The sequence below is a fragment of the Dendropsophus ebraccatus genome, chromosome 3 (assembly GCF_027789765.1).
Source record: "Dendropsophus ebraccatus isolate aDenEbr1 chromosome 3, aDenEbr1.pat, whole genome shotgun sequence".
Classification (NCBI taxonomy): Eukaryota; Metazoa; Chordata; class Amphibia; order Anura; family Hylidae; genus Dendropsophus; species Dendropsophus ebraccatus.
The window spans coordinates 10038233-10054416 of record NC_091456.1 but is presented as its reverse complement, the minus strand read 5'-3'; the positions used below and the strand labels follow the sequence as shown (position 1 = coordinate 10054416).

The 16184-nt window shown below is 47.0% G+C and overlaps 1 protein-coding gene across 1 annotated transcript in view; it reads right to left on the bottom strand.

Annotated features, from left to right (window-relative positions):
• Positions 1-15125, bottom strand: part of ZCCHC8 (zinc finger CCHC-type containing 8) — a 30920-nt gene extending 15795 nt beyond the window's left edge. The window contains exons 1-8 of the mRNA XM_069960872.1: positions 14900-15125; positions 14688-14730; positions 13423-13494; positions 12192-12297; positions 10477-10545; positions 7994-8097; positions 5976-6041; positions 3093-3153 (exon numbers count right to left, since the gene is read on the bottom strand). Of these exons, the coding sequence (XP_069816973.1) occupies positions 3093-3153; positions 5976-6041; positions 7994-8097; positions 10477-10545; positions 12192-12297; positions 13423-13494; positions 14688-14730; positions 14900-15074 (696 nt within the window). The 5' untranslated portion in view covers positions 15075-15125. The remainder of the gene's footprint in view (positions 1-3092; positions 3154-5975; positions 6042-7993; positions 8098-10476; positions 10546-12191; positions 12298-13422; positions 13495-14687; positions 14731-14899) is intronic.
• Between the last annotated feature and the right edge of the window lie 1059 nt (positions 15126-16184).

Genomic DNA, 16184 nt, shown 5'->3' with positions numbered 1-16184 from the left:
TTCGGGCTCGCCACGGCGCCTCGGGTCTTTACCAAGATCCTTGCACCTTTGATGGCTCTGCTTCGGTCAAAGGGGGTGGCTGTCCTGCCATACCTGGACGACCTTTTGGTAAAGGGCCGCTCCAAGCAGGACACTTTGTCCAGCCTCCAGATCACACTCGATCTCTTGACCAATTTCGGTTGGGTGATCAATTATCAAAAATCTTCCCTACTTCCCTCCCGCTCTATGGAGTTTCTCGGGATGCTATTCAACACCGAGATGGCCCGCGTCCTCCTTCCTCCAAACAAAGTTGCCTCCCTGCGCTCGGCAGTCTCTCTGCTCCGCTCGGGCGCCCCCTGTTCGATTCGCCTTTGCATGCGAGTCCTGGGCAAGATGGTCTCCTCTTTCGAGGCGATCCCCTTTGCTCAGTTTCATTCGCGCCCTCTGCAGCAAGCGATTCTGTCGCAGTGGGACAGGTCCCCTCTGTCTCTCCACAAGAAGATCCTCCTGTCCCCTGCTGTTCGCAGGGAGCTTCTTTGGTGGTTGACGTCTCCGGTGGTCCTCCTCGGCCGCTCGTTCCTCCCCCTCAATTGGCTGGTCGTCTCTACGGATGCCAGCCTGTCCGGGTGGGGGGCTGTCTTCGGGAGCCACACAGCTCAGGGCTCTTGGTCGCCGACAGAGGCTCGGCTTCACATCAATATCCTGGAGCTCCGGGCCATCTTTCTCGCCCTGTCTCAGTGGACCGATCGCCTGAGGGGTTATCCGGTCCGTGTTCAGACCGACAACGTCACCGCCGTTGCCTATCTGAACCGTCAAGGCGGCACCAGGAGCCGCTCTGTCATGACCGAGGCCGCTCGCATTCTCCGTTGGGCGGAGCGGGTTGTTCCAGCTCTCTCGGCAGTCCACATTCCCGGGGTGGACAATTGGGAGGCGGACTACCTCAGCCGCGAAAGACTGGATCAGGGCGAATGGGCTCTACATCCCGAGGTGTTTCTTCAAATCTGCCGGCGGTGGGGATCCCCAGATGTGGATCTCTTCGCCTCCAGGCTGAACCACAAACTCCCCATCTATGTGACTCGGGCCCGGGATCCTTGCGCGTTCGCGGTCGACGCCTTGGTGACCCCATGGGAGCAGTTCTCCCTGGTTTACGCCTTTCCTCCTCTGCCCATTCTCCCACGAGTCCTGAAGCGCATCAAGGCACTCGGCGTTCCCGCCATTCTTGTCGCTCCAGACTGGCCGCGCCGGTCCTGGTACGCCGACGTAGTGCACCTCCTGGCCGACGCCCCCTGGCGCCTTCCCCTGCGGGCCGACCTCCTTTCACAAGGGCCAATATTCCACCCCAATTTACCTCAGCTGAGTTTGACGGCGTGGCTGTTGAGGCCGCGGTGTTGAGGTTTCGTGGGTTCTCGGAACCAGTCATCCAAACCATGCTTAAGGCCCGTAAGCCTCAGTCAGCTCGGGTCTACCATCGCGTGTGGAAGGCCTTCTTTTCTTGGTGCGAACAGAATAATTTTCACCCCTTGGTGTGTTCCACGCCCAAGATTCTTTCCTTTTTACAGTCCGGGCTGGATAAAGGCCTCAGTCATTCCACTTTGCGTTCGCAGATTTCCGCCCTGTCTGTTCTTTTTCAGCGGGCTCTAGCTTTCCGCCCCCAGGTGAAGACCTTTCTTCAGGGGGTGGTCCATTTGGCCCCTCCTTTTCGTCAGCCTTTAGAGCCCTGGGACCTTAATTTAGTCCTCGAGGTTCTGCAAGGTCCTCCCTTTGAGCCTCTTCGGGAGGTGTCTCTTTGTTTCCTTTCTTGGAAAGTCGCCTTCCTGGTGGCGGTTACCTCCATCCGTAGGGTGTCTGAACTGGCAGCGCTCTCTTGTCGCTCCCCTTATCTAGTCCTTCACAAGGACAAGGTGGTGCTTCGTCCTCTTCCTTCCTTCCTGCCGAAGGTCGTGTCTGCATTCCACCTTAATGAGGACATCATTCTCCCCTCTTTTTGCCCTGCGCCCTCCCATCCTAGGGAACGGTCCCTGCATTGTTTGGACCTTGTCCGGGCCATACGGATCTACTTGTCAGTCACTGCTTCCTTCCGCCGCTCGGATTCCTTGTTCGTGGTCCCGTCGGGTCCGCGCAAGGGGCTGGCGGCTTCCAAGACCACCATTGGGCGTTGGATCAGGGCAGCCATCGCAGAGGCCTACCGCGTTCGTGGCAGGGCTCCTCCTTTTCGGGTCACCGCTCATTCTACTCGAGCTGTGGGGGCCTCTTGGGCGGTTCGCCATCAGGCCTCAGTGTCCCAGGTCTGCAAGGCCGCCACCTGGTCTTCAGTTCACACTTTTTCAAAGTTTTATCAGGTCCATATCCTGGCTTCCTCTGACGCCAGTCTGGGCCGCAAGGTTCTGCAGGCCGCCGTGCGTTAGGCAGGCCGCATGGGGATTGTAATCTTCTTTCCCCACCCTCTGGGACTGCTTTTGTACGTCCCACTGGTGCTGTGTCCCCCAATGACAGGCACAAGAAAAGAGGATTTTTTTGTACTCACCGTAAAATCCCTTTCTTGTGGCTTCATTGGGGGACACAGCTCCCACCCTGTTTGAGGTTGTGCTCCCGGGGCTTGTTCTGTTCTTGGGGTTTTTTCGTTCCCGGGACCAGCCTGGTTTTTTTTTTTTTTGCCTGTTTTTGTTACTACTTTCTACTGCTTGTGACTAAACTGAGTTAGCCTGGTGTCTGTAGGAGGGGTATAGGCTGCCAGGCGGAGTCACTTCTTCTTCTGTCTAGTGTCGCCTCCTAGTGGCAGTAGCCTATACCCACTGGTGCTGTGTCCCCCAATGAAGCCACAAGAAAAGGATTTTACGGTGAGTACAAAAAAATCCTCTTATTGGGAGCCAGTCCTCAATGGTTTGCCTCAAACAGACAGCACACCATCAACTGGCAAAGGCTTTGCTAGTAGACTTTATCATCCTCCTCCTCCAAACAAACAGAAATAGAACATGACACTGCAATACAATGATTTCTGTGCACCAATTCAGGCTGATCTATATTAAGAGTAGGATCCTGTTGGTAAACACACGTTAATGATAAAAAATTATTCTACGTAAAAAAAAAAAAAATATTAAAATAATGAAACTTACTTTAGGACAGTCCTTTAGTTGATGCTCCTCTGAGCCACAATTGAAGCAGCATGGTTTAGGTCTATAACAAATGAAAAAACCCTTTAGAAAAATACTATTACTAGCTGGGTTAACGTAAAACTTCTGTCATGTGTGCCCCTACATCCCCCACCCCAATTACCGTTTCTGTAATGTGTGCCCCTACACCCCCACCCCGTTTCTGTAATAGCGATACGCGGCGGGCGACCGACGATTCAAGCAGCATACATTACCTAGCAGGGCTTCTCCTTTGCTCCGTCTTCATCCCGGTCCCACGCGCAGCAGCAGCAACTTCGGTGCCGCCGGACTGAACTGTCAGACCACCGTGGCCAGTGATTGGCTGAGTGGTCTGACATCTCAGTCAGGCTGCGAGTGGGACCGGGATGAAGATGGAGCAGAGGAGAAGCCCTGCTAGGTAATGTATGCTGCAAGGACATCGGTAACGATGTCCCTGCAGCTCTCGCTAAACGATCATCGGGCCGTGGAATAGGCCCAGTAAACGAGCGCCGATCTAGCAGATTGGTGCTCCTTTACATTATTGATCGGCCCGTGGAATAAGACCCTTACATCAGCCGTCTCAGAAGGGAGCCGGGAGGTCGAGAAACGCTCATACACATTTTTGTGTTTCCAGCAGAAAGCAGCAGCTGAGAACTGGGGGAAGGAGACTGAATAGATAACAAGTATGGAACAAACTGTTTGTCTCACCATGGGCAGCAACATATCAAACGTTATCTTTCATACCCCTTTAATTAATCCTCCTTGCTGCTTAGCAAAGCTTTTTTCTTAAAGAGACAGTCCAGCGTCAATCTTAATTTACCCTCCAGTACAAAAAGGGCTTAATAAACTTCCCTAATCCCTCCGCCCGATACAATGCTGCTTGCCAGTCACTGCTGCTCCCAAGTCTTACTAGCCGATTCAAACTGGAGTCTGTGTGTGGACTGTAACCACAGACAGCCGGAACCTGCTGTGGATGGAACAAGTGCAGCTTCTGCATCCGTTTCATCCGAGGACATGGCTAAGTCCATTAGCGGGAACGCACCGCAAAAATGGACACACAGTCGTGTCCATGGTCCTTAAGAGGTTAAGGCTGCTGTCACACAGCAGGTTGTTTTTTGGCCAAAACCAGTGGATCTAGAGGGAAGCAGATATACATGTCCCATTCCATTTGAATCCACTCTTAGGCTATGTTCACACAGTATTTTGTAGCTTAAACCAGGAGTTGATTGAAAACACACAAAGGCTATGTTCACACACTGCTGAAATGGAGTGGATGGCAGCCACTGGCAAACTGTCACAGTTCTCTTATTCAATTACATTTGTGAACATAGCCTAAAAGATGCCTTTACACAGATTTATCTGACAAATTTTTGAAGCCAAAGCCAGGAATGGATATGAAAAGAGGAGAAATCTCAGTCTTTCCTCTATTATCTGTTCATAGCCTGCTCCTGGCTATGGCTTCAAAAATCTGTCAGAGAAATCTTTCTGTGTAAAGGCACCCTTAGGCTACATTCACAATTTGGTACAATCTGTCTGCAATTGTGGACAGACTGAACAATACGTATGAATGTGGCCCGGTAACACATCTGTGTGAGAGCAGCTTAAAAGGAGAAGTTTGGCCAAAAGCATTTTTAATATGTTATTACTTATGGAAAGTTAGTCAAATCCCTAATGTACCATAATTATGGGAAATGCACATATACTGCTATTTCCCTTAATTTAGTAGATCGTGGAGACTTCAAATTCTCAGAAATACTGTGACATCACGAACCAGAGTGTAATTCCAATGGAGTGTCCAGCAGGGGGCGCATTATATATGGAATTCAATGAGTACCATTGATATAGTGTGCCCCTGCTGGACACTGGAATCAATGTATATATGTAAGCACATATATACACTGTACTACTCCCCCATCATCTGCTCATAGTATGAGTAGGCCCCGGTCTTAGGCCTACTTCCTCCCTTAGATCCAGGGCCTCAATTACAGCAGCAAACCCTCCCGGACCCAGTCGCTGCCGCCTGCCCGTACTGTCACCTTGCTGGCCGCAGCTCAGGCGTGTCGGGTGGGTCCGCTGCTGTAATTAAGGCCCTGATCTCAGGAAGAAAGTAGGCCTGAGAACAGGGCCTACTTCCTCCCCGAGACCGGGTCCTCAATTACAGCAGCAGACCCGCCGGACGTACGAGTGACAGCAGGGGCGGCATCGGCGGCGGTGATGGGGATAGCCCTGGTACTACTTCCACCATCATCTGCTCAAACTATGAGCAGATGATGGGGGAATAGTACAGTGTATATCTGTGCATACAGACCTGTTCCATAGACAGCCATTGATTCCATAGAGTGTTCAGCAGGGGCGCACTATATATAGAAGTCAATGGTACTCACTGAATTCTATATATAGTGCGCCCCCTGCTGGACACTACACCCTGGTTCGTGATGTCACAGTATTTCTGAGAATTTGAAGTCTCCATGATTATCTAAATTAAGGGAAATAGCAGTATATGCGCATTTCCCATAATTAATGTACATTACGAATTTGTCTAACTTTCCATAAGTAATAACATTAAAAAATGCTTTTGGCCGGAGTTGTCCTTTAAATCGGGTTATCCAGGATTAGAAAAAACACATACTTCAGTGCAAAAACTGCGCCATCCCAGCCCTCAGGCTGTGGTGGTATTCCAATTCATCTCTATTCACAAACCCCTTTAAAAAGAAGTGGTCATGCAGTCTGGCACTGCTGAATCACAGACACAAGAACTTTTTAAGCAAAATCTCTTCTTGCTATAAATACATCTTAAAGTCAGAAAATTTCAATAAATATTTAACAGCAACCAGAAAGTGGAGACAGCAACTAAACGCGCATACAAACCTTTTTGCTTTCACTTGTACTTCTTGGCCATCAAGAGACAAAATTTGACCAAAAACTTGCAGATATCTTTATAACAATATATTAAGGGTTTAATTCCTTGATAAAAAAAAAAAACCCCAAAAAACACAAGCAATAACAGCAGCAGCTATACACAGTACATCACACTTACAACCCCAAAGTTAAAGGAGACTGTAGTTAAAGGGGTTCTCCAGCCCTACAAAAACATGTCCACTTTCTTCCAGAGACAGCCCCACTCTTGTGTCCAGCTTGGGCGGATTTTTGCTGCTTAGTTCCATTGAAGTGAATGTAGCTTAATTGCAAACCGCACCTGAACTGGAGACAGAGTAGTGCTGTCTCTGAAAGAAAGTGGCCATGTTTTGGTAGCACTGGAGAACCCCTTTAAAGTGGTTATGTGCTTTTAGCATATTCAACTTTAAAGGGATATTCCCATCTCAAGTAACAGTCATACCTAATAGGACTTGTCAAGTTAGATATTTCTGCAAATATATTTAACTAGTCTCCCTCCTATTTTTTGACAGAAAGCTTACTGACCATCACTCTGCTTTAAAAGCAGTGGTCTGGTGTATATATAGCGAATATATATATCCACAAAAAGTCAAAAAAAGAGTGGTTTTATTCCAAAAAAAATAAAAAAAAGTGTAAACAAACAGGATGCGATTCTCTCACAGAATCATTATCAAGCGTGAGCTGGAGTGCTGCAGACTTTGTGGTTATATACTGGGTATCTCCTGCCAAGGGACTTGTTACCTCCAGCACCTGCATCATTGAATTTGGAAGTGCGTCTTTCTCTACTCTATAGGTTTTTATATATCTCTACATTATAGGAACACAGAACAATGTTGTCCTGGTGCATCCCATCCAATCCCTGGTGCTGCCCTTTTAGTTTTTGCTTTCTTATTATCTTAGAATACATATATAGGTTTTTACCTACCAAATCTGACAGAAGTTTGTTCCAAGCATCTACTACTCTTTCAGTAAAGTAATATTTTCTCATGTTGCTTCTAATCTTTCCCCCCAATAACCTCTCACTGTGTCCTCTTGTTCAGGGTTTCTTTTTATTAAAACACTTTGCTCCTGAACCTTATTAAGTCCTTTAATATATTTAAATGTTTTTATAATATCCCCCTCCCCTTTCTCTTTCCTCCAGACTCTCCCCTCTCACATAAATGTGTATATATCTTGATGTAAAGGAAACACTGTATTTAAAGAGGTATTCCACTCTAACATAACTTTTGATATGTGTCTTACCATGGTGAGACTAACAATTCCTTCCATACTTGGTATCGTCTATTCAGTCTCCTTCCCCCAGTTCTGAGCTGTTGCTTTCTGCTGAAGACGCAAATCTGTGTGCAAGCTTTTCTGTCTCCCCCTCCTCCCCCATCCCTTCTGAGACAGCTGATGTAAATAAGTGCCTGGCAGGCTTTACCTGAAACATTGTAGCTTCTTTGTAACGCTGGGAGGGTTATTCTGTGGTCAAGTTGCTGATGAACTCACTGTGATTAATCCTCCCAGCATTACAAAGAAGCTACAATGTTTCAGGTAAAGCCTGCCAGGCATTTATTTACATCAGCTGTCTCAGAAGGGATGGGGGAGGAGGGGGAGAGAGAAAAGCTCACACACAGATTTGTGTCTTCAGCAGAAAGCAACAGCTCAGAACTGGGGGAAGGAGATTGAATAGATAACAAGTATGGAAGAAATTGCTAGTCTCATTATGGTCAGCAACATGTCAAAGGTTTTGTTGGAGTGGAATACCCCTTAAATTGATTAACGCTTAGGGGGAGATTTAGCAAAGGGTGTAAAATTTAGACTGGTGCAAACTTGCCACAGCAACCAATCTCAGCTCAGCTTCCAGCTCTGGTGAAAGGAAAGAGGAGCTGTGATTGGTTGCTGTGGGCAGTTCGCACCAGTTTAAATTTTACACCCTTTAAAAAACTCCCCCTTAATGTCTTAATAGGGCGATTACCACTTAGTGCAAATGCAGCCTCATGTTAGGATACTTTGGTACTTCCCATCCATCAGTTAATTGGGGGTTCTCGTTCAGGAGGGGCTGCCCCAGCTTGTCAAGGCAGAAGTTTGTGAAATACAGAACACTTCCCACAACCTGTAATAAAAAGTGTAAATGTCAAGAGAGTTTACTTCAACAGGTGAAAGAAAATGTTGGCTACATTGAGACCTGGACTACACAAGGATTTTATTCGCAGTGCTACTGATTTTAAACTACACAGATACGCAATACACAGAGCTGTACACAACAGTGCGGACTGCTGCTGCCAGTTGATTAGTTAAAGGGGTTATCCAGCGCTACAAAAACATGGGCACTTTTCCCCCTACTGTTGTCTCCAGTTCAGGTGCGGTTTGCAATTAAGCTCCATTTACTTCAATGGAACTGAGCTTCAAAACCTTCACCCAAACTGGAGACAACAGTAGGGGGAAAGTGGCCATGTTTTTGTAGCGCTGGATAACCCCTTTAAAGAGGTACAAATCGAGGGTTGGATTTGTGATTTACCTCTATTTAAAAATCTCAAATTTTCCAGTACTAATTAGCTGCTGTATGTCCCGCAGAAAGTTGTGTATTCTGACACAGTGCTCTCTGCTGCCACCTCTGTCCATGTCAGGAACTGTCCAGAGCAGTAGAAAATACCCATGCTGAATTTATGTTACCACAATTTTATATTTATGTAATATACCTAATGTTATTACTGTTGTTTCTAAACATGCGAACTATACTGTTGGCACTTAAGTCAGTGCTTATAGACTCTCTCTTTTGTAATTTGTTCTTAAAAAAAAAAAACTAAATAAAAACATTGAACCAGAAATCCTCTCCTGCTCTGGACAGTTCCTGACATGGACAGAGGTGGCAGCAGAGAGTACTGTGTCTGACTGGAAAGAACACACCACTTCCTGCAGGACATACAGAAGCTGATAAGTACTGGACAAATTGGAATTTTTAAACAGAAGTTAATGACAAATCTATATAATTTTTTTTTACACCAGTTGATTTGGAAAAAAATAAATAAAATCACTGGAGTAACCCTTTAAAGATCAAAGTAAACTGAAACCAACTAGCATAGTAACTCTACCCTTGCGATATCTTTTTACACTGTTGAGTACCCTTAAGCAGCATTCAAGGCAAACTGACAATAGAAATAAAACTTGCACAGGGAAATATACTGCTGAATAGGTGTGAAAGTGTAAGGGCTTATTCCCATGCTGTGTAATCCACGGAGAAGCACGGAGGCTGGGTTCACACTGCGTTTTTACTGTCCATTCATTTTGATCCATTTTTTTTTTATGTAAGTCAATAGAAATCTGATGGCGTACAACAGAATCTGTTTTTACTAGAGATAAGCGAAATTAACAGTAATAATGATGCAAAGCGCTTCGTATTTTCTGCCATCCGCTCATTAGCTGGCTGCCTTATAACTCACTGCCTGTCCCCCCCCCGGGTGCTGGGAAAAGCTGGATCCAGTCCTGGGAAACTGGGAGAAGTTTGCCAGGACTGGATCCAGCTTTTCCAAGCATCCGGGGAGTAGTGGCAGTGAGTTATAAGGCAGCCAGCTGATGAATGGATTGCAGAGATTACAAAGTGCTTTGCATCATTATTACTGTAAATTCACTCATCTCTACTTTTTACCACACTCCCCCGCTCCATAAAACACATACAGCAACAAAGCACAGTGTGAACCTAAACTAAGTTTTCAATTTGTGGCTGAACAAAACAGGAACAGTAAAAATAAAGGTACAATATGAACTCATATTTTATTCTTGGTTTGGACTTTACATTTCTTGGTCCTTAATTTGAATGCAGTTTTCGGCTATGTTCACATATGGTATATCGGCCAGTGTTTCCTTCAGTAATTTGGCCAGTATTTGTATTTGTGGAAAGATTTCACAGTTTCTATGTTTTCAATCCACTTCTGGTTTTGGTTGAAAATATGCTGAACAAAATACTGAGCAGAATACTATGTGTCAGCATAGCCTTAGGGTGGGTTCACACTACGGAATCCATGCCGATATGTTCTGGTGGATTCAGTTGCATGTACCCACTCACTATGGCAGGCATATCCGCCTGTCCCATAGACTCAACACCATGGGCGGGCAACTTCCGCTGTGAGCGGGTATGAGCGACGGAATCTGCCGGAACCTGAAATCACACATGGGGTTTGGAGGGAAGATACGGAAAATATAAAGGGTAAAACGGTCTCCTCCTATTCTATACAATTCCAGCCCAGAGACCAATTTCAGGTAAAAATGCATGTTATAGTGAGAGTAGGGCTGGGTTCACATTACATTTTATGCTTACATTTCACTGGATTCCTTTATGTTAGTTACGGCTTTTGCTGTATGGTATAGCATAATAGACTACGTTATTGCATCCAGCACAAAAAGTGTACATTGCAACATCTTTTTGTAATAAATGTCCATTAATGGTTACATTAGATAGTGTGCGACCCTCCCCCAGTCCTCTCTACACACTTACGCTGAAGGCTTCCTTAATCTTCTTAATGGTGTTTACACTGTCAATGGCCTCCAAGGAAATACTTGATGGCTGAAATTATAAAAATGAAGGCGATTAATATTGCTCAGTGTTAAATATACAGACATCCTTGAAACAAACGCTGTCGTGATCCAATACATGGACATCCACCAATCAATTCTAGTGATAGGTCATCACTTCTTAAGATGGTAAGCCCTTTATTTAACCCCTATAGGAGCAAACAGATTTTTAATTTTGCACTTTTGTTTTCTTCCTCTTTGCACTTAAAAGCCATTTAAATGCTGCTGTTAGTTTTGATAGAGGCGTTTAAAGGGGTACTCCGGGCCGGGGGGGGGGGGGTATTTTTGTATTTTGGAGGATCGCCGGGGAGTGGGTGGGAATACAAGTCGGAGGTCACTTACCTCCCCCACTCCAGCGCTGCTGTCCAGATCGCATCGCCCGGTACTCCCGTCCCGTGGCCACTTCCTGGTCAGAGCTGCCGCATGAGACATGACGTCTCAAGGCAGCTCTGCCAATTAGCAGGCGTAGCTGAGTCCTGCCTCGGGCGCCAAATGGCAAAGCTGCCTAGAGACGTTACGTCTCATGTGGCTGCTCTGACAGGAAGCGGCCGCGGGACGGGAGTGCCAGGCGGCGCGATCTGGACACCGGCGCTGGAACGGGGGAGGCAAGTGACCTCCGGCTTCAATTTCCACCCCCTCCCAGGAGATCCTCCAAAATACCCCCAGGCCCGGAGTTCCCCCTTTAAATGGTTTATGGTGTATTAGCACTCTCTGTACCCCCTTAAGGACTCCGCAACGTACCAGGTACACCATGGGTCCTTAAAGAAAACCAATCACATCAAAAAGGCCCCTAAGGCTGGGTTCAGACACAGTATTTTTGCTCGGTATTTTGGTTCTCATTTTGCAACCAAAACCAGGAGTGGATTGAAAACACAGAAAGTCTATGTTATCACACTGTTGAAATTTAGTGGATGGCCGTCATTTAATGGCAAATAATTGGTGTTATTTTGATGGCCATCCACTAAATTTCAACAGTGTGATAACAGAGCCTTTGTGTTTTCAATCCACTCCTGGTTTTGGTTGCAATATGAAGACCAAAATACTGAGCAAAAATACTGTGTGTGAACATAGCCTATAGCTAAGGTAACGTGCTGGTACATCACCCAGCATGCTTCCCAAACATTAATTAATCCAAAATCTTTCTGTTATAAAGTCTCGGGCCGTATTCTAAATGCGGCCAAGTAGTCATCTTGGTGTATCTCTTCTTCATGTGATCATGGGCCTGGGCGGGTTTCAGCATGCGCAGTAAAGACGTTGGCGTGCCACCGTGCAACGCCAGCCCCGGGTGACACCACAGGACAAGAGTGATTTCAATTACACCCAGAGGGGCGTGATTACATCGCTGAAACCCGCCCAGGACCATGACTCCATGAAGCAGACATACTTCCAGAGGACTGCTTGGCCGTGATAAGCATACAGCCCGAGACTTTATAAAAGTAACAGTGCAGATTAATCAAGCAGGGGACGCAGGTTACAGGGCTATGTTTGGGAAGCGTGTTGCGTGATGTCGCAGCATGTTTCCTTAGCTTTAGGACCTTTTTTTGACATGATTGGTTCCCTTTAAAAGGGATAAAATATAAAAAAATGTAATGTTCAGAAAAATTTAATCTGTAACTAGAAAAAGCTAATTCCACTGACCTGCGGCTTTATATTAAATGTTGTTTTCTCGGGGTTCCCTTTCTTTTCTTCTTCGTGCCTCTGGACAAGGCTTGAAACAAAGTCTTCAATTTCCTGATGATACTGCCTATATGTAAGACATACATAGTCATACAACTATAAAACAAGGTGATTTATACAGCCATACAAAGAGCAGCGTACAGTAGAGAGAAGCTGATCGGTGATCTGGTAAGTTTCCAGACCTATAGGGTTCTCTTGGGCACAGATAGCCTTCAGAATTTTTGTCAGAAAACATAGGACATGTCCTATATTTCTCCTAAATTCCGCCACAGACGCCCCATAGAACCCCATACGAGCATGCAGAATTCTAGACAGCTCCAGACGCACATCCAGAATCAGGCCAGAATTTTGGATGCATAGCATGGCAGCCCGTGCAAATGCCACTGAGTGGTGATGCTGATCTTAATCAGGATGCATACAGCTAAGTGTAGAGCTGTGACTGACCGGCCGCTGTCAATCACTCTTGTGGCCACAAAAGGCTGCTACCTCCCTCAGCTTTGCAGTGCATCAACCCTGCACATGCAGCACCAGAAGACAGCAGGAGTAGCCAGAGGAGGGCACCTCTGCAGCAGGTCAGTTCTTTGTTTCTTTAAAGGGGTTATCCAGCGCTACAAAAACATGCCCACTTTTCCCCCTACCGTTGTCTCCAGTTCAGGTGCGGTTTGCATTTAAGCTCCATTTACTTCAATGGAACGGAGTTCCAAACCCAACCCAATCTGGAGACAACAGTAGGGGGAAAAAGTGTCCATGTTTTTGTAGCGCTGGATAACCCCTTTAAAGTGACTGTACCACCAGGCCCAGGCTAAAGCACTGGAGGTGGGCCAACCCACCCTTAGTGGGAGGAAACCCCTGCCCCTCTATGATAGGGTTCCATTGATTCTAATGGAGTCACGTCATGTAGGGGCTGGGGTTTCTTCTCACTGGGGGTGGGTCGCCCCGCCTCCAGTGCTTCAGCCTGGGCCTGGTGGTACAGTCACTTTAAGTCTTCACTTTTTTTTTTTTTTCTTTGTTACTACTGATTTCCGTGTTTGCTCCTTTATCTCCTTGTCCCCAACATGAATATACAATGAATGTAAAAAAAAAAAAAAATGTACAAAGAATGTAAGAGAAAATAACGTAAATGTAAAAAACAAAACAAACAAGTGGAACCAAAAGGTGCATCCAAACCTTTGACTGGTAAGTAAAGACTTACTTGGAGATGACATGGTTCATAAATAAGATCTGCAACAGCGGGCCATCAAATTTATCCTCCAGAGACAGACCGCTGAAAGATAAACGGGAATATATAAGTAAGATGGACGGCAAAGTATTGAAAAAAAACATTTAGGGTAGCGTCACACGTACCGGATCCTCAGCGGATTTCACGCTGTGAGTTTGCAGCGAAATCCGCTGCGGATCCTGGTAGTGTGAAGGTCTATGGGGTCATATACCCGCGGCAGAATTCCACTACGGATATGTAACCCAGCCCCTTTAACCGCCCGGAGCATACATTACCCGCTCAGCGCCGTGGCTGTGAGAGGTTCCCACGGCAGCACTGATTGGCTGATGGGGAGCCTCTCACAGCCGCGAATTCGGTACGTGTGAAGCTCCCCTTCAAAGGAAATCCCACCAGGTTTATGCTGCTCTATGTGAACACATCATCAACAGATACTGGAGTCCTGTGTGTAAAAGGGGTACTCCAGATAATATTTTTTTATCTTCAAATCAACCCTCTCATGTACACACACACATACGGGTCAGGGCCCCTTTCTCACACACAACAGATGGGTCAGGACTAGAGATGAGCGAACCGGGTTCAGGTTTGAGTCCATCCGAACCCGAACGTTCGGTACTTGATTAGCGGGGGCTGCTGAAGTTGGATAAAGCTCTAAGGTTGTCTGGAAAACATGGATACAGCCAATGACTATATCCATGTTTTCCACATAGTCTTAGGGCTTTATCCAACTTCAGCAGCCAACGCTAATCAAATGCCGAACGTTCGGGTTTGGATGGACTCCAGCATGCTCCAGGTTCGCTCTAGTCAGGATCCCTGTCACACACACACACGGGTCAGGGCCCCTGTCTCTCACACACACACACACGGGTCAGGGCCCCTGTCTCTCACACACACACACACGGGTCAGGGCCCCTGTCTCTCACACACACACACGGGTCAGGGCCCCTGTCTCTCACACACACACACACACACACGGGTCAGGGCCCCTGTCTCTCTCACACACACACACACACACACACACACACGGGTCAGGGCCCCTGTCTCACACACTCACACACACACACACACACACACACACACACACACACACACACACACACACACACACACACACACGGGTCAGGGCCCCTGTCTCTCTCTCTCTCTCTCACACACACACACACACACACACACGTCAGGGCCCCTGTCTCTCTCTCACATACATACGGGTCAGGTCTCCTCACACACAGGTGATGTCGTACCTGGGCCGGGACAGAACAGACAGCTTCCTCCTCAGCTCCTGATGTTCACTGCTGGTTAAGGAACGAAACCAAAAGTAACACAATCCCTATATCCCTATATCCCTCACATGTGATAGATACACAGCGCCGCCACAGCACAGAGCACCGTGTCCTGCATGCACACGGGCCGGGAGAAGCTCAGTGCACGGCGCTTCCCATAGAGTAAAGGATATTCTCCGCCCGCAGCTGGGTTATGGTCTCCTCGCATCTGGCGAGCTGTTCCTGGAAGCTGCCGCACTCCGCCTCGCTGTCCTCCGTCTGGTCAAACCGAACGTGAACCGCCTGCGAAACCGCCTCGCCATCTAACTGCTCAAAGAGCTCACTGTCCCCGAACTCCACCTCCGCCATCTTCAGACCTCCAACCGTAGAGACGTACCATAGAGTAAAAGACAGCACGCCAACGTCACATACGTCACGCGCGCGGCGGCCATCTTTACTTTTGTATCGAGGCCGCAGAACAGGGAAGAGGAGCCTGCGGCCCGCCGGCTGTGACAAAACTACAATTCCCATCATGCCTGGAGAGCCGAAGCTTTAGCTTCGGCTCTCCAGGCATGATGGGATTTGTAGTTTTTATAACACAAAAGGCTTCCCACCCCTGTTCTATGCTGTAAAGTCGCGGCGGGTGGCGCTGTTCTCTCTGGCAGTGTACCCAGAGCAGGGGAATTTTAGTTTTGCCTAGAAAAAGTCATTATGAGTTATTAGGGGTTGTTGGCACTGCCAGTGACTGCTAGGATGTGGCATCTGACTGCAGTACCAACCTATGACTGATCGACCAAGTGTCAGCAGGCTTAGGAGAATGGGGAAAAAAGAAGTCATACTTACCTTACTGATCCTCTGATCCAGTTCCATGCCCTAGGGCCCCTTCAGTCTCTGCTCCTTGGTCCTTCCCAATATCTGTGTGGAAAGGAAGCAGAGACTGGAGGGCACAACCCTGGAAACATCAGAAATGGATCAGAGGACCAGTAAGGTAAGTATGACTTTTATTATTATTATTATTATTATTATTATTATTATTATTATTATTCAAGAACATTCTGAGCCATCTGGTGGACAACCTCATTACCTTCTGACTAACATGGATATTCAAGTGGAAATCACAGGTTTTCCCATAGAGTGAAACATTCTTAAAGAGAATCTGTCACTAGGTATATGGTGTATTACTTCCATCATTCTGTTAAGCTGTTCTCCTAATATGCAGGAGAATAGGATTCTTGCCACACCCCTCAACCCGCCCTCCAGCTGCTGATTGACAGTCGCCGCCTATACACAGCATGTCTAGATAACTGCCAATCAGCAGCTGGTGGGCAGAGTTTTCTGCATCTCATGAATATCCAGGACTACTGAGCTCATGCACATAATGGAGAGGACTACTTATTGGCCATGTTATTCAGGAGGAGATCTCTGGATCAGCTGCACAGAACAATGTAAGCAATGCATCATTCTGTTCAGCTTCTCTGT